The sequence below is a fragment of the Moschus berezovskii genome, chromosome X, assembly GCF_049115385.1.
Source record: "Moschus berezovskii isolate FMDL1 chromosome X, NW_MosBer_1.0, whole genome shotgun sequence".
Classification (NCBI taxonomy): Eukaryota; Metazoa; Chordata; class Mammalia; order Artiodactyla; family Moschidae; genus Moschus; species Moschus berezovskii.
This window is the reverse complement of record NC_142488.1, coordinates 49700253-49721375: the sequence shown is the minus strand read 5'-3', so window position 1 is coordinate 49721375 and position 21123 is coordinate 49700253. Positions and strand designations below refer to the sequence as shown.

Here is a 21123-nt window from a genome sequence, read left to right as displayed (position 1 = left end):
GAATTGATGCTTTTGAACTGTGGTGTTGGAGAAAACTCTTGAGAGTCCCTTGGACTGCAAGGAGATCCAACCAGTCCATTCTAAAGGAGAACAGTCCTGGGTGTTCATTGGAAGGACTGATGCTAAAGCTGAAACTGCAATACTTTGGCCACTTCATGCGAAGAGTTGACTCACTGGAAAAGACTGATGCTGGGAGGGATTGGGAGCAGGAGGAGAAGGGGATGACAGAGAATGAGTTGGCTGGATGGCATCACCGACTCGGTGGACATGGGTTTGAGTGAACTCTGGGATGAATTCCAGGAGCCTGGTGATGGACAGGGAGGCTTGGCGTGCTGTGATTCATGGGGTCACAAAGAGTCAGACACGACTGAACGACTGAACTGAACTGAATCTATTAAGATTTAAAATGTGTTATCATTGTGAAAGATAGACTCTAGACAGTAAGTATTATGAATGTTCTAAGATTTTTAACTTTGTTCTAGATTTGAAATGTTTCATAAGAAAATGCTAGAAAAAATTATATTCAAATGTACATGTAACATTCTCTTATCATTCTTTTACTCTTCCATAGCTGGCTATGTTGCATTTCTCATTTCTTCTCTCATATATTTTTACCCTCATATTTTCCTTCATCAGGTTCATTAATCATTTTTCAGAGAGTCAAAAAATTTAGAATTTATCATATTTTATATTTATAATTTTTTATTAATTTCAATTATCTTATATTAACTCCTCTTTCTATTTTCCTTTCTTTTAGTGTTACTTCTCTAATGGCTTAAGATGGGTACTAAATTCCTTTTAGTTATTGTTCATTAATAATGAAGGCATTTTAGTGATAAATTTTCTTCTGGGTGTAGCTTTTGCAATGACTCACAAATTTTGTTGCAAATACCTTATTTTTCACTGCTTTCTAGGTAGTTCATACTTTCAGTTTTTATTTCCTCCTTGATCTAAATTTTATATAGGACTGTGATTTCTGATCTCCAATTAGTTAAGAATCTTCTTGTTACTTGTTTCATTATTTATTTCTAATTGTGAGTGATGCAGAATATAAAATCTCTTTTAACATAAGGTTTTCTTTGGGTCATATATTTAACCAATTTTTTAGTAGCTTGTAGACTATAAAAAGGAGAAGGAAATGGCAACCCATTCCAGTATTCTTGCCTGGAGAATCCCAGGGACAGAGGAGCCTGGTGGGCTGCTGTCCATGGAATCACACAGAGTTGGACACGACTGAAGTGACTTAGCAGCAGCAGCAGACTATAAAATTGTGTATTTCCTATTTGGAGGATATTTAAGGTTCTATATACACCCATCAAATGGAGTTTATGGATTATATTATTCAGTTCCTCTCTATTCACTTTTTGTCTGCTTGATCTGCCCTATTCTGAAAGAAGTGTATGAAATTTCCTACTACAGTTACACGTTTATCCATTTTCCTTTAATCTATTTGAGGTTCTGAATTTAAAATATTAACCAGAATATTTTTGGTGCCTACAAGTCTTTATCAATGGTATTTACCTTCTTAAACTATGAATCAAGTAACTTTATAATAAACAGGTATTTCTGTTTAATGGTTTAATTTTACTTTCTTTCTTCTGAGATAGATATTAATATCGGTTGGCTCTCCTCCTGCTTTCTCTTTGCTGGTTTATAGCTTCATCTTAACCTTGCTTTATCATTGTTTTAAGTATTTTTTCTAGTAAACAACACACGTGGGTTTTGTCTTTTAATCCCATCTGAAAATGTGAGTTTTTTAACAAACAAGTGTAATATGTCCACATTTGATACAGTAAAAGATATATTTCATTTTACTCCTTCCATTTTATTTTAAGTTATTTATCTTACTTTGCTACTTCCTTTTATTCCTGTCAACTTAAAAGTATTTCATATTGTTTCTCCTTTTTACTAGTGGTTAGCTTCCTTTTCCTGACATTCAAAATCAAATACAAATAAACTAATTCAGCAAAGTAGCAGGATACAAAATCAACACTCAAAAACAAATTGTGTTTCTAGAATTTAAAAGGATATCCTGCATAAAGTCAGGAACCCCAAGGGGAATAGTATGTAATGATAAATTATAAATAAATTTACCTTAATGAAAAAGGAAAAAAAGTTGTTTCTATACACTAAAATAAATAATTCTAAAAGAAAATTAAGAAAACAATTCCATTCATCACATCAAAAAGAATAAAATATGTAGGAAGAAATTTATCTAAGGAGGCAAAAAGACTTCTATCACTTAAAACTACAAAACATTGTTGAAATTACAGAAGGCATAAATAAATAGAAATACATCTCATATTTATAGATTGAAAATCCTAATACTGTTAAGATGTCAATACCAAAAGAGATCTGCAAATTCAATGTAATCTGTCAAAATCCCATATTTTTTCTGAAATTTTAAAAAATGCTAAAATCCATATGGAATCTCAAGGGACCTCAAATACACAAAACAATCTTGAAAAAAAAGAACAAAGTTGGAGTTCTGGACTTCAAAACTTACTACAAAGCTACAGTAATCAAAATACTGTGATACTGGTACAAAGACAGACATAAAGATCAGTGGAACAGACTACAGAGCTAGAAATAATCCCTTGTATAGTCAAATAGATAATTTTCGACAAGGGTATCAAGATTATTCAATGAAGAAAGGATTGTCCCCTCACAAAAAGTTGGGGAAATTGAGTATCCATGTGCAAAAGAATGAAGAACTTATAAAAAACAAAGTAGCACAGTGGTTACCCTTACCTTATGCCATATACAAAAATTAACTCAAAATGAATCAAAACATAAGAGCTAAAATCATAAAACTTTCAGAAGAAAGCATGGGGGGAAATCTTCATGACACTGGGTTTCACAATGAATTTCGAAGCCAAAAGCATGCAGGCAACAACAGGAACAAAGTAGATAAACTGAACTTAAAGACTTTCATGTATCAAACACACTATTAAGAGTGTAAAAAGGCAATCCATAGAATGGGAGAAAATATTTGCAACTCACATATCTGGCAAAGGATTAATTCTCAGAATATATAGAGAACTCCATCTCTCAACAACAACAACTCAATTCAAAAATTGGCAAAGGACTTGAATAAGTATTTTTCCAAAACAGAAATACAAATGGTAAATAAGCACAAAAAAGAGGCTCAACCTCTCTAGTCACTGGAAAAATGCAGATCAAATCCATAATGAGATGCCACTTCACACCCATAGGATGGCTATTTAAAAAGCACACACACAATATTGGCAAAGATGTGGAGTAAACAGAACCCTTATGCATTGCTGGTGAAAAAATAAAATGAACACTATGGAAAACAATATGGCAATTCCTAAAAAACTGAACACAGAATTATCATATGATACAGCAATTCTACCTTCTAGGTATATACCAAAAAGAAAGGAAAATAGAGACTTGAGCAGATACTTGTACACTAATACTCATAGCAGTGTTATTCACAATAGCCAAAATGTGGACACAATACAAATGCCCATCAGTAGATGAATGGACAAAACAAGTGTGGTATATACATACAAGTTCTTAAAAAGGAATAAAATTCTTAAACATGCTACAACGTGGACAAATCTTAAAAACATTACACTAAGTGATGTAACTCAGACACAAAAGAACAAATATTGTATGATTCCACTTAAATGAGATACCTAGAATAGACAAATTATTAATAGAGACAGAAAGTAAAGTAGTAGTTACCAGGGGCTGGGAAGAGTGGGGAATGGGAAGTTATTGTTTAGTGGGTTTCAGTTTGGGATGATGAAAAAGTTCTGGAGATGGGTGGTAGTGAGGGTGAATGTACTTAATGCCACTGAATTGTACACTTAAAATAATTTAAATGGTAAATTTTATGTTATTTACATTTTGTCACGATAAAAATTTATTTTAAAAAAGAGTTAAGGAACTCATATAGTGTTTATCTTTCTCTGACTTATCTCACCTAGCATAATATCTCATCTAGCATAATGTCTTCAAGGTCTTTCCATGTTGTCACAAATGGCAGGATTTCCTTCTTTCTTGAGGCTGAATAATAGTCCACTCTATACATACATACACCACATCTACTTCACTCAATCTTCTGTTGACAGACACTTAGGTTGTTTCCATATCTTGGCTACTGTAAATGCTGCAATGAACATGGGTATGCAGATATCCCTTCAAATTACAAATACCATATGACACCATTTATATGTGGTATCTAAAATCTGAACTTGTAAAACCAGAGAGTAGAATAGTGGTTACCAGGTACTAAAGGTTCAGTTCAGTTCAGTTCAGTCGCTCAGTCGTGTCCGACTCTCCGCGACCCCATGAATCAGCACACCAGGCCTCCCTGTCCATCACCAACTCCCGGAGTTCACTCAGACTCATGTCCACAGAGTCGGTGATGCCATCCAGCCATCTCATTCTCTGTCGTTCCCTTCTCCTTCCACCCCCAACCTTTCCCAGCATCAGAGTCTTTTCCAGTGAGTTAACTCGTCGCATGAGGTGGCCAAAGTATTGCAGCTTCAGCTTCAGCATCAGTCCTTCCAATGAACACCCAGGATTGATCTCCTTTAGAATGGACTGGTTGGATCTCCTTACAGTACAAGGGACTCCCAAGAGTCTTCTCCAACACCACAATTCAAAAGCATCAACTCTTCGGCGATCAGCCTTCTTCACAGTACTAAGGGTAGGGGAATGTTATTTCAGGGTACAAACTTACAATTAACAGAGAAGTAAGTTCTGGAGCAGAGAAGGCAATGGCAAGCCACTCAAGTACTCTTGCCTAGAAAATCCAATGGATGGAGGAGCCTGGTAGGCTGCAGTCCATGGGATCACTGTGAGCCGGACTTGACTGAGCGACTTCACTTTCACTTTTCACTTTCACACATTGGAGAAGGAAATGGCAACCCACTCCAGTGTTCTTGCCTGGAGAATCCCAGGGACAGGGGAGACTGGTGGGCTGCCGTCTTTGGGGTCACACAGAGTTGGACACGACTGAGGTGACTTAGCAGCAGCAGCAGCAAGTTCTGGAGATCTAACCAGCAGTGATTACAGTCAACAATATTGTACGTTTGGGACTCCCCTGGTGGCCCAGGGATTAAGAATCCACCTTTCATGCAGGGGACGGAGATAATCCCTGCAGGGTCAGGGAACTAAGATCCCACTTGCCGGGGCAACTAAGCCCACTCACCACAACTAGAGAAGCCTGCAAGCTGCAACGAACAGCCTGTCTGCCACAGCTAAGACTCGATAGCAGCCAAAAATAAATAAATACATTTAAAAAGCAACATTGTATGGTAAACTTCAAAGTTGCTAATAGACTAAATCTCAGCTGTTCTCAACACAATAAAGAAATAACTATGCAACATGCATGATAAAGGTATTAACTAATGTTACTATAGTAATCATATTGCAGTATATAAATGTATCAAACCAACAGTGGGTTGTTACACCTTAAATTTACAGTGTATCTCAATTTTTTAAGCCTAAAAAAAAGGAGTTAAAGAACTCAAAGAACAGAAGCAAGGAACAACAAATTTAAAAGACAGCTGAAAGCAAGTAAAGTGTTTATGCTTTTCTATCTAATCTAAAATGACTAATAAATTCTAAACGTCCCTGTAATTGGCTAGGAGTCATCCTCTCATGATAGATCAGTAGATCTGCTCTGCAGAATAACGAATAGATTTTGATGCTTTCTGATTAAATTAGCAGAATACAAGTCTTTCATGTACCAAATCAAATTACTGTATCTTTTGATCCTAGTCAGCATTAAAAGTAAACAACTTTACCAAATTACAACTGCTGTCCCAGACATATTGCTGGAAGTCCACTAAAAAAAGGTATGGCCAAGACCTTCAAAGGTCCACTTCTAATTCAGTGAGAGGAAAGTAACCTGTCAAACTAGCACCAAAATCCAGAGGAAAGTTTTCAGCTACTATAGTAATCTTAAAACACAGACAGTAACCTTAAAACACAGACAGATTGATACACATAGACACGCACACATACTCTATTGTATTAACGATAACCACTTTGATAAGTTAATTTTCATACATCGCCAATGAGTAGAGTTCATACTAAGAAATGAATAAGGATCTAGAAGGCAAACTATGAAAGCTAATGGAAATGACACAGTCAGAAACCAGAAAAATTATAGTCTACAAAAATGATCCCTAAATCTACTGTCTCTAAGCAGTAAGGTCACAAAAAAGTATCAAATATCAATTTTCAGTGTTATAAATATTAGTTTATATGACTGATAAATGTAATAGAGGTCAAACACAAATTTACTAAATAGATTTCAACTACTCCATACTTCTTTCAAAAGAAATACTGTCCTGTTATAAATGTTAACTAAACACTTTATTATAATATATGGAATGCTAAAAATGTACACAAAGTCTTTTTGAGACAAGGCACAATATCAACACGATTAACCTGCATATGTATTTATTCAAGATAAGAAGCATTTAGTTTCCAAAAGGTAAACTATGGCCTTATCAGCTATGTCTCTTAATACAAACACCGACAATGAACTACAGAACCAGGTCAGAGGCTATATGGATCTGTTTCTGCAAACATGAAAGAAGGAAGAAGAAATCATCAACATTGTTATAAAAGCTGTATTATAACTTGTTCAAGTAAAGATGAATGCTATGAAGGCTTCAAAATGGTTCTTAAATATCAATGAATATTTTGAATAAATATGAAGTTACTCAGTATTTTATCACTAACATTTATTGAATACTCAAATAGGTACTGCATGCTTTATAAGCATTATCTCTAATTCTCAACGTTTTATTTCTCAAGCTGAATAGTAGGTACACAATTTCCACCATATTATTCTTTATTCAGGTATCAGAAACATCTATTATAATTTTCTTTTTTTAAAAAAAAGTGAAAAAGTAAAGCTCAAAAATGCTAAACTACTTAGCGTGCCCACAGTACCTAGCCAGCACAGGTAAACTGGAACTTAGGTCTGCTCTATTATGAATTCTAAGCACTTCTTAGTTCAAAGCTCTGCCCCTCAGAAACAATATTCACAGTAATGACTACAGACACCTCATTCACAAACCACTTTCCATGAAGAGTTATGTGTAGCATCTTAGAACTAAAACTAAACGAAACAAACACACACGAGGGTAATTATAATTTGTAGATGGTAACATCAGAGTATTAATCTAGAAATCATAATGTAAAAAAAGAAATCAGCACATAATAATCACAGTTTGGCCATATGAGCATGTTAAAGCTTTTAGACAGCAATGGTATGTATCAATACCTAAACGAAAGTGCTCATCAACGGTGGTCAAAATAAGATAGAGAGGTGAAACACAGACATAGCCAGGTTCACTTGTCTTCCAGTACCACTGAACATAGAGGATTCTTCATGCAGTTAGGACCTGAACCTCCAGTTCATTTGGTCAGTATACTGCCTTAGCAGGACACACAGGAACATCTAGATCCTTTGTTCTGACCCTATACTTACTAAGCTAGCTTCTGATTATAATTTACCTTCCCATGTATCTAACCTACAGAGCATTAGAGCATAAGGTCTAACAACTATATCAGGTAAAATGAATTCATTAATTTGTTCTATACTAATAAATTTCTGTCCTAGATCTAGGCATTAGTTAGCACTAGTAAGTCTCCTCAATGTGTCTAACCTCTGGACACTGACAAAAGGTGAAGTCCAGATATTGACCCAGGGCAACCCAACCATGAAACTGTTCCTCAGAGTCCCCAAGCCAGAGAATGTCCTTAAATGACACCATTTACTAGTACCCCTTGAGCTTGAGCACTTAGTTTAATGTTAAGAACCTTATTTTACAGGAATGATGATTTCTCAGTAGAGTCTCTGATGCAGGTCTTCATGTCAAAAATTAAGTTCTAACTCATTGGGGAGAGGGAACCTTAAAGTGTCCATTTAAGAAATCCTTTCTTGTAAAATGGCTGAAAACATGAAAGAGTGATCTGTTCAAATAACTAATGAGGAGGAAATTCTTAAATCATCTATGTAAGTGTTGTATGCAGATACTTATACACCTGATGCTAAGACCCTGATGCTGGGAAAGATTGAAGGCAGGAGGAGAAGGGGACGACAGAGGATGAGATGGTTGGATGGCATCACCGACTCAATGGACATGAGTTTGAGCAAGCTCCAGAAGCTGGTGATAGACAGGGAAGCCTGGCGTGCTGCAGTCCATAGGGTCACAGAGTCGGACAAGACTGAGCGACTGAACTGACAAGTGTTATATATATACAATTGATAGAATATAAATCCTTGCTCTATCCCTTTGGGCAAGTTATTTAATGTATCTAAACCTCACTTCTACCACCTGAAAAGTAATCATTCCTATATCTTTTAACTATTGCAAGATTAAATAAAATATTCAATTAAGTACCTGTATAAGTGTTCAATTAATGTATTAATTTTGATAAATGCAAAAGTGTACAATACCATTATTAATAACTTAAGATACACTAAAATTCCTCAAAGCACAAATTTCCTAAGATTGTTGGGTTTTCAGAACCCAACTGTTATACTTAGGAAGAGTCCACAAAAAACTAAAAGGTAATTCCAATTAATAAATGTAGAAGGGTGGAAAATAGAAAATCACCATTAGAACACCAGAGTTAATACTTATTACAGGCAAAATATACTAACGGATGCCAAAATAATAAGGGAAAGTTTGAGGAGAAACAGATATTTGCATAGGCTCAAAGTATCTACTCCTAAGATATTTATTTATTAATATCTACAAAAGGAAAATATTAATTTATAAGAGAATACCTATCAGACATCACCCTAACCAAATGATGAAGGTTATCATAACCAGTAATCCATACATCATATACTCCCTGCTATGATGCACTGAGAATGGAGCATCATTTCTATGGTATTCTTGCCAAAACTCATAAGCCTAAAGCTAATCATGTAAAAACATAAGACAAACCCCAATTAAGGAAAACTCTTCCCTGATGGCTCAGATGGTAAAGAATCTGCCTGCACTGCAGGAGACATAGGTTCAATCCCTGGGTTGGGAAGATCCCCTGGAGAAGGGAATGGCTACCCACTCTAGTATTCCTGCCTGGAGAATTCCATGGACAGAGGAGCCTGGCAGGCTATAGTGGGGTTGCAAAGAGTGGGACACAACTGAGTGACTAACACTTTCACTTTCTACAAACTAACTAAGCAATATTCATTAAAACTTTAAGATCATGAAAAAAAAAAAAAGTTCAAAATCATGAAAAACATGGAAAGATTGAAGAACTGGTTCCAAATAGGAAAAGGAGTACGTCAAGGCTGTATATTGTCACCCTGCTTATTTAACTTCTATGTAGAGTACATCATGAGGAACGCTGGGCTGGAAGAAGCACAAGCTGGAATTAAGATTGCCGGGAGAAATATCAATAACCTCAGATAGGCAGATGACACCACCCTTATGGCAGAAAGTGAAGAGGAACTCAAAAGCCTCTTGATGAAAGTGAAAGAGGAGAGTGAAAAGGTTGGCTTGAAGCTCAACATTCAGAAAACGAAGATCATGGCATCTGGTCCCATCACTTCATGGGAAATAGATGGGGAAACAGTGGAAACAGTGTCAGACTTTATTTTTTTGGGCTCCAAAATCACTGCAGATGCTGATTGCAGCCATGAAATTCAAAGACGCTTACTCCTTGGAAGGAAAGTTATGACCAACCTTGATAGTATATTAAAAAGCAGAGACATTACTTTGCCAACAAAGGTCCATCTAGTCAAGGCTATGGTTTTTCCCATAGTCATGTATGGATGTGAGAGTTGGACTGTGAAGAAAGCTGATCGCCAAAGAATTGATGCTTTTGAATTGTGGTGCTAGAGAAGACTCTTGAGAGTCCCTTGGACTGCAAGGAGATCCAACCAGACCATTCTAAAGGAGATCAATCCTGGGTGTTCATTGGAAGGACTGATGCTAAAGCTGAAACTCCAATACTTTGGCCACCTGGTGCAAAGAGCTGACTCATTTGAAAAGACCCTGATGCTGGGAAAGATTGAGGGCAGGAGAAGGGGACAACAGAAGATGAGATGGTTAGATGGCATCACCGACTCAATAGACATGAGTTTGAGTAAACTCTGGGAGTTGGTGATGGACAGGGAGGCTTGGCGTGCTGTAGTCCATGGGGTCGCAAAGAGTCAGACATGACTGAGTGACTGAACTGAACTGAGAAGAGAATAAAGGGACATAACAACTACATGCAATGTGGGATCCTGATCTGGTAAAAAAGAACACCAGAAGGAAAACTGGTGAAATCCAAACAAGTTTTATATTTTAGTTAATAGTATTGAACTAATAATAATTTTCTAAAGTTTTGATAACTGTTCTCTGGTTGAAAAATTAGCATAAGAAGAAACTGAGTGAAGGACATACAGGAATTTCTATACTATCTTTGCAACTATTCTGTTAATAGCAAATTATCTCAAAATAAAAAAGAAAACTAATTGGTAAACAGTATCCCTGTTTCTCGGAGAAGGTAATGGCAAGCCACTCCAGTACTCTTGCCTAGAAAATCCCATGGATGGAGGAGCCTGGTAGGCTGCAGTCCGCGGGGTCGCTATGGGTCGGACACGACTGAGCGACTTCACTTTCACTTTTCACTTTCACACATTGGAGAAGGAAACGGCAACCCACTCCAGTGTTCTTGCCTGGAGAATCCCAGGGACGGGGGAGCCTGGTGGGCTTCCGTCTATGGGGTCACACAGAGTCGGACACGACTGAAGTGACTTAGCAGCAGCAGCATCCCTGTTTCTTGCTATTTCCAACCGTATCACTTCTTTCAAATAAATCTATATTTAACAGCTCTTTCATCTTTTCACTAATTCCAATTTCCAAGCCTTCTTTTTACTGACTATAAATTCCCTCAACTATAAGCTTTTATGTAATGGAGGCTGAATCTGCTTTTTCTCCCCATTATGTCCCTAGCACTTAGCACAACTCTGATACATTGTAGGTACTGAGCATTTACTTGTTGAATGAATGAACAATGAATGAATGACAGCTATTTGCTCTGTATTCATTTCTTATAGCTGCTACGACAAATTACTATAAATTTAGTGGCTTAAAACAACACAAATTTATTATCTTCCAGTTGTGGAGATCAAAAGTCCAAATGAGTCTGACTCAATTAAAATCAAGGTCTTGGCAAGGCTGTGCTCCTTCTGTATGCTCTAGGAAGAAACTGCTTGCCTCTCCCAACTTTTAGAGATTGCCCACATTTCCACCACTCCAACCTCAGCTTCCATTGTCAGATCTCCTTCTGACTAATGACCACCCTTCTTCTCATAAGCACCCTTGTGATTATACTGGGTCCACCCAGATATTCCAGTATAATCTACCTGTCAGAAGATGTTTCATTTAATTGTACCTGCAAAATCCATTAGGTAACATTTATAGGTGGAGAAGGAAATGGCAACCCACTCTAGTGTTCTTGCCTGGAGAATCCCAGGGACGGGGGAGCCTGGTGGGCTTCCGTCTATGGGGTCACACAGAGTCGGACACGACTGAAGTGACTTAGCAGCAGCAGCAGCAACATTTATAGGGATTCCCAGATAGCTCAGTGGTAAAGAATCTGCCTGCCAATGCAGGAGACAGATTTGATCCCTGGGTCGGGAAGATTCCATGGAGAAGGAAATGGCAATCCACTCCAGTACAAGCAAACTTACAAACAATGTGGAAAAAGTAAAATTCTTGTTTCTATAGAGGAGGAAATGGAATACATCAGATTATTTTTATGGCATTTAGTGCTCTCGTGTTCATTTAAATCCTCTCTCTATCTTCCACAACACTGAAAGGCCTCTCCTCTCCATCATTCTGTGTGTCTTTTTATATGACTACTTCATTGCCATAACTGTCTACTCTCCAACTTAGTTTGCCAACTTTACTTTCAGTTCAGTTCAATTCAGTTCAGTCGCTCAGTCATGTCCGACTCTTTGCGACCCCATGAATCACAGCACGCCAGGCATCCCTGTCCATCACTAACTCCAGAAGTTCACTCAAACTCATGTCCATCAAGTTGGTGATGCCATCCAGCCATCTCATTCTCTGTCGTCCCTGTCTCCTCCTGCCCCCAATCCCTCCCAGCATCAGAGTCTTTTCCAGTGAGTCAACTCATCGCATGAGGTGGCCAAAGTATTGGAGTTTCAGCTTTAGCATCAGTCCTTCCAATGAACACCCAGGATTGATCTCCTCTTTAGTTCAATATTTTTGGAAAATATTACAGTTGCATATTCCCTCCTCTCACTCAAAGTTCTTCAAAGTTAAAGAATGCCTTCTACTGCTTTTAAATAATTCCAAGACTCTCTAGAACAATGCTCTTCTTAGACTAGAAGTCCATTAAATGCTGTTGTTAGGGAGATAAGAATCTATCATGTTTTTAGTACTTCTGAAAAATGAGATTCCTTTGCCTCCCTTGGTAACACATACCAAGGTCTATAAGCATCAGGAAATTTGCTTGGGAAATCCCATGGACAGAGGAGCCTGGCAGGTTATATTCCATGGGGTCATGAAAGAGTTGGAAACAACTTAGTAACTAAACCACCACCACCAATATATTTATAGGTTCTAGGGATTAGGACATGGACATCTTTTGGATATACAACTATATGTATCAATTTGTTATCCATCAAGCAGATAGTTACCTCAAAACTAACTAACTCTTTGAACTGGGAAAATTAATTATATTTCTCAGACCAAGTCTGTCTCCTGCCACTCCCACCCTCTGTCATTTCATGAAAACATTTGCCTTTGGTTTATAGCTTTTTTTTTCAAATCTTTATTAAATTTGTTACAATACTGCTTCTGTTTCATGTTTTAGTTTTTTGGCCATGAGGCATGTGGGATCTTAGCTCCCTGACCAAGTATTGAACCAGCACCCCTGGCACTAGAAGGCCAAGTCTTAACTACTGTACTGCCTGGGAAATCAGAGCACTATCTATATTTAAGTCAGTTGTATTCTTCCTCCCTTCGATGTAATTATTCTTTGCCTATGACAGTATTTCACTTTGAGGGCTGAGTCCAAAGAAAACAGGGGGAAATTAAAATAACACTATTCAGGGTATGCTTGTATGTAATCAAGCATCGTCTTGATAGCTCTTGCAGAATCTAGAAACACTTCCAAAGGGTCATAACAAAAATATTTTAAGAGCAAAAGTATCCCAGTGTGAATACTTTGGACAATAATATTTATTCAGAAACAAATTCTAGCATATATTTTTAAATTACTTTTTCCTTTATTGGAAATTCAGGTATTTTCACACTATTTTCTAATTTCACAATTAAATGTAGGGCTGCCTAAAAATATACTTCTCCCCAAAGTGTTTTTGATAAATGAAAATAAAACAGAAACAAGTTTCTCCAAAATTTTGATAGATACTTCAGGCATGGAAGTACAGATCTTTAAACTGTTACTTCTACTACATTGCTTGGAATATATTCACTACTATAATCAAAGTGTATTAGAATGCTCACTCAACATGTCAACCTGCTATAGTCAACTGTGTCTTTTTTCTAATCTTTCTTTTCAGTGGCATTTTTAAAAGTTCAGTTCAGAGACTATAGCTGACTTGTTAGAGGTCTAGTTGTTAGATCTACTTAAAGATGACCTGTTTAATTACCTTGAAAAGCACATAATCACAGAATTGATCCCACAGTGAAGCTTATTATAAGCAAATATATTTAGAAACAGTCAACTAACAAAACTCACATATCTATGTGATTCCTCCAATTGGAAAACAGCCCGATTATATGAAAACTCAGTTCCATCAAGAAAACAAATGACATACTAGTGAAAGTAAAGCAGAAGCTGGTTGTATTCCCATGAGTAAAAGCAAAGTGCTACTGATTTTTCAAGCTGCCAGTGGAGGAGAAAACTATCACAAACCCATATGACCGACTCCTCCTAAAAGTTACTAAACAGGTCTTTCAGTAACATCTGACCAGGTCTTTCAACATCATGAACTAAAAAGTCTTCTACATAAAACATATGACTGACAGCCCTCACTCACAGTCAATTACCAATTTATCAAGTAATTACTAAGTAATCTATGAATTCTTTACAAAAAACAATAGATCAAAATCTTTCCACTAATGCATTAGAAAATCAAATTATGGAAGAGAAAAAAAGAAATCAAATTACGGAAACCATAAAATACAACAAACTGTTGAAATGCAGGTATTTATGGCCAAATCCTAAATCTGACACACATCATCAAAGGGTTTGTTTTTAACATCTCAAAGTCAAACATCAGCAGTACAATCTATATATCCTGATTCTTGCACTGCCCTAAAGTCAATGTATTCTAAATAAATGGGTATGAGGCTTTTAAGAATTGCTGGACAAGGCTCAAGTATCTACCATAGGGGGAAATACCATCAAGAGAAAAAGGTATAAAAGTCTTTTCTAAGCTATGAATTTCAAATCAAACATTCAAAAGTAAAATTTTACAAAGGAAAAGAACTGCCATATTTCAGGAGAGAAGATTAAGTGGTGGTATGTATGCAATAAAAATATAGCTTACATATATTAATGATGTTAATAAATAGAAAATACATACCAAGTTGATAAAAGAAAAGTATAGACACTCAAATTTTATATACTATACATACACACCTATATAAACAAAGGTTGGGAAAGAATCTAGAATAATTTAAACTGTTCACTGGGATATTTTTCAACAAACTTGCTTAATTACATAATAAAGAGTAAGATTTTACTGAAAAAAATATGAGAAATTGTACATTACAAATTACATAGTACTTACAGGAAAGTAATTAAAAGATGATGTCCTTATTTTCTTCCTGCGATTCTAAATAAGTTTGTTGTTGCTGTTTTCAGTCATTAAGTCATGTCCGACACTTTTGCAACCCCAAGAACCATAGCCCACCAGGTTCCTCTGTCCATAGGATTTCCCAGGAAAGAATACTGGAGTGGGTTGCTATTTCCTTCTCCTGGGATCTTCCTGACCCAGGGATTGAATCCATGTCTTCTGCATTGGCAGGTGTATTCTTTACCACTGACCCACCAGGGATGCCCTCTAAATCAGTTAGTTTTTCCTAATTCCAAAATATGCAAAAAATGACATGATATCTAAAAATAGTATCAACTAAGTCCACTAATTTCGACATTCCTTTCAGAATGTGCTCAGTCGCTCAGTCATATTCAATTCTTTGCAACACCATGGACTTTAGCCCGCCAGGCTCCTTTGTCCACGGAATTTTCCAGGCAAGAACACTGGAGTGGGTTGCCATTTCCTTCTCCAGGGGATCTTCCCCACCCAGGGATGGAACCCAAGTCTCCTGCATTGGCAAGTGGATTCTTTACCATTAGTGCCACCTGGGAATGTACTTTACACTTTAGAACTTCCCTGGTAGCACAGTGGATAAGAACTCGCCTGCCAATGCAGGGAGCACAGATTCGATCCCTGGTCCAGGAAGATTCCACATGCTGTGGAGCAACTAAGTCCCTACGCCACAAATACTGAGCCCAAGCTCTAGAACCTACAAGCTGCAACTACTGAGCCTGTGTGCCACAACTACTGAAGCCTGCATGTCTAAAGCCTACGCTCCACAACAAAAGAAGCCACCACAATGAAAGGCCCACACACCATAATGAACAGTAGCCCCTGATCGCTGCAACTAGAGAAAGCCTGCACAAAGCAATGAAGGCCCAGCACAGCTCCCCAAAATACGTACTTTATCTTTGTAAATTAAAATTTACATTTGCTCCCCATGACAGATCCCCAAATCTGGCTATATATCCGATTACCTAGAGAACTTTTTAAAGTAAATTCCTGGGGGAAATTCCCTGGTGGCCCAGTGGTTAGGACTCCACGCTTCCACAGTGGGGGCCACAGATTTGATCCCTGGTTGGGGAACTAAGATCCCTCAAGCTGCACAGAATGAATAAAAAGTAATAATAATAAAAATGCATTTAAAACATAAATAAATAATAAAAGTAAGTTCCTGAGCCTTATCTCCTAGAGATTCTGATTTATAAAGTCTGCAGTGGATGCCATGAAGCAGTATATATGATGTAATATTATATAAAGCTCATGTTGGTGTATTAAGGGAATTCCTCCTCTGATTCAGCTGGCTCTTGGAATTGATCCCTTATTTCAGGGCTTTTCAAGCTCTACTGTGCATAAAAATCACCTGCGGATGTTACTAATAGGTAGATTCTGATTCAATAGCTCTGGGGTGAGTCCTGGGGACCTGCATCTCTAAGTTACCAGGTGATGTCCATGCTGTTGGTCCAGAGAGTACACTTGGAGTAGTAAGACCTTATAGGATCTTTCAGTCTTTCCACATGTGAATAATAAAAGGTATTCCCATATGCAGTTCTTATTACTGAAATATTTTCAAGTTTTACAGAAACATTCTTTAGCATAGCTAGAGTATACAACTTGCAAAATATTTGATATATCTTTACTATGTGTCCTACTACCAAATGAATGGAAATTATCTCCATTTACAAACAGAACAACACTGAAAGATGAGTGTTACTGCAGTCAAAAGATACAAACTTCCAACTATAAGATAAATAAGTACTAGAAACATAATGTACAACATGACAAAGATAATTAACACTACTGTTTGTTATCTATAGAAATGATTAAGGGAGTAAATCATAGGAGTTCTCATCACAAGGAAAAAAAAATTTTCTATTTAATTTTGTATCTGAGACGATGTTCACTAAACTTACTGCCATACCCATTTCATGATGTATCTTAGTCAAATCATGCTGTACACTTTAAACTTACACAGTGTTGTATGTCAATTATATCATAATAATATTGGAAGAAAAAAGCAAACAACAATAACAACAACAAAGGAGCAGACAATAAGTATTTTACATTTTGTAGGTACCTAACCCCAAAATGGAGAAGGCAACGGCAAGCCACTCCAGTACTCTTGCCTAGAAAATCGCATGGACAGAGGAGCCTGGTGGGCTGCAGTCCATGGGGTCACTACTAGTCGGACACGACTGAGTGACTTCACTTTCACTTTTCACTTTCATGCATTGGAGAAGGAAATGGCAAACTACTCCAGTGTTCTTGCCTGGAGAATCCCAGGGACGGCGGAGCCTGGTCGGCTGCCATCTATGGGGTCACACAGAGTCAGACACGGCTGAAGCGACTTAGCAGCAGCAGCAGCAACCCCAAAAAAAGAGGAGTGTTACTGAAATCACAATGCAGAGATTAAATTAAAATTTACATAACTTTATACACACATACACACACACACATATATATATGCAAAAATATTTATCATGACCATGTTTATAATAGTAAAATACTGGAGAAAATCTAGAAGTCCAACAATAGAGGACTGATTAAATATCTTATAAAGGCATCTATCAAAAATAATGATGTAAATGTACAACTATCAGCAATGCAAAGATGTTCATGATTAAGTTTAAAAACAAAGTTTTGTCCAAACCTTATAGTATGGTTCCATGGGGGTGCATACAGTCATATATACATTTATTCAAAATAGTCCATAAAGATATATACTAAAATGGTTAAAGCATCCTCAAAGAATTATAATTTCAGGTGATCTTAATGTTTGTTTACTTGAAGGATCTAATATTCCTACTATGACACAGACTTTATAATAAAATTCTTAAAGGGTAAAAAGGGGTGAGAAGAAAACCAAGCAAACCCCACTTAGCACAGGCACACACCTTTCAAGAACTACTCTAATGGCTTGACTCCAAACAGTCATCAAGGGACTTCCTATATTCAAAGCACTTTGAAAAAATGTAAAGTAATTAGCCTCCAATTAAAATAAATAAATTAAAAAAAAAAAACTGTAGTCTTGCATCCCACCCCAGACTTACAGAATCTGAATCTCTGAGGATAGGCTCCTAAATCTGCATACAAAGCAAACTGTGACTCTTAAACACAGTAAAGTTTGGAAACAAAAAGATTCCTAGAAATGCAGGGACCAAGACTAAATTTCAACCTATCTAAATGGCAAACTATAGCAAATTCAGAATGGGTGAAATCATGATACATACCTATACACCCACACACAGCAACCACTGGAATATGAACAACAAAAACCTGTATTTAGCAACTAGCCTTATTTAATCTTAATTTTAAGCATCTCTTGTGAACACTGACCATTTCCCATGAGCTGACTGAGGTCACAAAGATTTTCCTTATGTTTGATCTACATCTGTCTGAAACTATTCCTATTATAACCTTTTCTATGCTGTTCTGTCTCCATTTACTCCTACATTAGTTAAAAGTACCATACAGACATTTACTATGGAACCAAATATCTAGATAATTCAACTATTCTTCTGAAGCTTTCACTTCTCCTTCCTAAACAACATTCCAGTTGACTAATCCCAGTAGATTCTGACGATTATTTCATCCAAAGATCCTCTCTGAGGCAAACTCAAAGGCATGGAGAAGAATTTATACTACTAGAAGCCTTCAAAGAAGCAAGGAAAGCATTTCCTGTTCTGAAAAACAGCACATGAACCCCAAAAAGTCTATTGACAGAGAAATGGAAAATATCATACTGAATATATTCCTAACATATCAACTCATAAGGCATATATTTACTAAAAGCTTTCAAAATGAGACATTAAGAGTTTTGAGAATTTCCTAAGGTTAATAAATAAGAATCATTTCCCCAAAGAAAGCCAGAACAGACTTTCCCCCCTTTAAAACAGAGAGGAAAACAGTAGGGAAAAAAAGTTTGGCATGAGCTCCTAAAAGAATTTAAGAAAGGAGCATAATTTCAGGGATGTGGGGACAAGTCCTTCATTTTATTTTAATCCATGATACATTTTAATCCTGGATCATTCAGAAGTCCAGGCCAGCTGAAACTGGAATTTATTAAAACCAAGAAGATTATATACCCACCTGCAGCTCACACCAAGCAACCTCAACCCATGTTTCAGTGTCCAGTCCTTTATATACTGTTTTAAATGCTCCTCTTCCCAGTTCTATGTCAAATTTCAGGAACCTGCCACTAGGAGAAGTAGCTACAGCCTTCATTTCTGCTTCTTCTTCCATCTCCTTTTCATTTTTCTCCTTGAAATAGTCTTTTGAGGATTCTGACATTCCCTTTGAACATTGCTCATATTTAACTTCTTGTCCTCCTCTTAGCACATTTGTAGGAAGCTTTTCTATTCTTGGAATATCAGTTGCAGTCTTTATTCTCTCATCTTTGGAGGAAGATTCAGCAACTTTGTCATCTTCTGTCATCTCAACACTCTTTCGAAAGAATCTTTTCTTTTCTATAGTTTCTCCAGAAGCAGAGAAGGTATTGCTTTTCTCCTTTAGTCTAGTTTCCACTGTCAAAGTTGCTGCAACCTGAGGAACTCTGTTTTCCAATGAAACTCCATCAGGTTTCTCGGAATCTTCTGTGCTAGCTGGCTCCCCTGAATCAGTAGCCATTGTAATTAAGGTTGGCACTAAAATTTTTCCTGTTCCACTCTTCAATTCAGTTGCATCTCAGGTATCAGAATTATCAGGATGGACTTCCTTTTATGTGGTCATATGTTTCCATAGCAACCTGAAGGGGGGAAAAAAGGATATATTAAAATCACCCCACAAAGGAAATCATTAAGGAGAAAAGTCACCTGACTGTTTAATCCCTTTTTTCTTAATAAGAAGTTTGTTCTTTTTCTGTCCAGTCTTAGCAACCAGCAGGCTCCAGGGACTATGTCTTATCTTGTTTATCATTGCAGTCCTCAGTGCCTAGCAAACTACTTGGCATACAGCTCAACAAGTCTTCATACTGCATTAACATTGTTTATAAACTTAGCTTTCAGCCCCTTCTATGAATCTATCATATTTAAAGCAAGTATCCAAACTCTGAATTTGCTTAGCTAGAAGGTAGTACACAAAATAGGCTTCTTTGGTGGCTCAGATGGCAAAGAAATCTGCCTGCAGTGCAAGAGACCATGGCTCAATCCCTGGGTTGGGAAGACCTCCTGGAGAAGGGAAATGGCAACCCATTCCAGCATTCTTGCCTGGAGAATTCCATGGACAGAGCAGCCTGGCAGGCTACAGTCCATGGGGTCACAAAGAGTCAGACATGGCTAAACACGCACACACATAATACACACAATAAGCAAAAATAGCACATAATTTCTCAGTAGGTGGTTTTTGTCTAAAATTCTGGAACTAATCCATAGATTTTTTTATTGTGGCAAAATTTAATCATTGTTAAGTGTACAATTCAGTGGCATTAAATACTCTGACAATGCTGTGCAATCATCATATTATCAATTTCCAAAATTTTATCCATCCTTCCAAACTGAAATCTATTAAAACAATAACTCCTCATCACCCCAGACCCTGGAAGCCTCTGTTCTATTTTAGGTCCTTGTGAATTTGTTTATTCTAAGTGCTTCATGTAAGGACTCATACAATATTTGTCCTTTTGTGTTTGGCTTATTTCACTTGGCATAATATTCTCAAGTTTCATTGATAAATATATATATATGTAAATATAGCATGTATCAGAATTTCGTTCTTTTTTAAGGCTGGATAATAATAGTCCATTGTATGTATATAACACATTTTGTTTACCCATTCTTCTAGTCAGTGGATTGTTTCCACCTTTTAACTATTATGAATAATGCTACCATGAACATCCAACAGTAGTTGTGAATAATGCAAATATTATACTTGTTTATTGAGCTTGCCTTCATATTTTAATAGGAAGATTTTAACTACTATCAAATATTAACACATTATACTACTTAAAAATGGCAAGAAAGACTTAAAATATATATCCTCTTGAACCAGCAATTCCATTCATAGGATCTTGTCACAGAAAACAGTCAAGAATCTGTGCAAAGATTTAACTATAAAGACATTCATTATAGCATTTATAATTTGGAATAACTATAACTAAATATAAGCATAATAGGGGTTTAATTAAGTATTTCAAAATGAGATAGGATGCAGCATTTTAAAAACACTGTAGTAGTGAGATGAAAAAACATTTCCCATGTGTTATATGGTTAAATGAAAAAAGAAATATATACAACAAACTTTCATTACACACACACACACACACACGATGTTAATTCTGAATGGTGGAATTAAGGACTTTTTTTTCTTTCTGC

General features: G+C 36.7%; 1 protein-coding gene and 1 non-coding gene across 4 annotated transcripts in view; one reads left to right on the top strand and one right to left on the bottom strand.

The window, feature by feature from the left end:
* The window catches only part of WNK3 (WNK lysine deficient protein kinase 3), a 149528-nt gene extending 130003 nt beyond the window's left edge, over positions 1-19525 (bottom strand). For all 3 annotated transcript variants that reach the window (XM_088833809.1, XM_088833810.1, XM_055393946.2), the window contains exon 1: positions 18905-19525. In XM_088833809.1, the coding sequence (XP_088689935.1) occupies positions 18905-19441 (537 nt within the window). In that variant the 5' untranslated portion in view covers positions 19442-19525. The remainder of the gene's footprint in view (positions 1-18904) is intronic.
* LOC129535329 (small nucleolar RNA SNORD52) lies at positions 7826-7891 on the top strand. Its single transcript, XR_008681604.1, has one exon. It is a non-coding gene; the product is annotated as a small nucleolar RNA SNORD52 (small nucleolar RNA).
* Positions 19526-21123: the final 1598 nt, after the last annotated feature.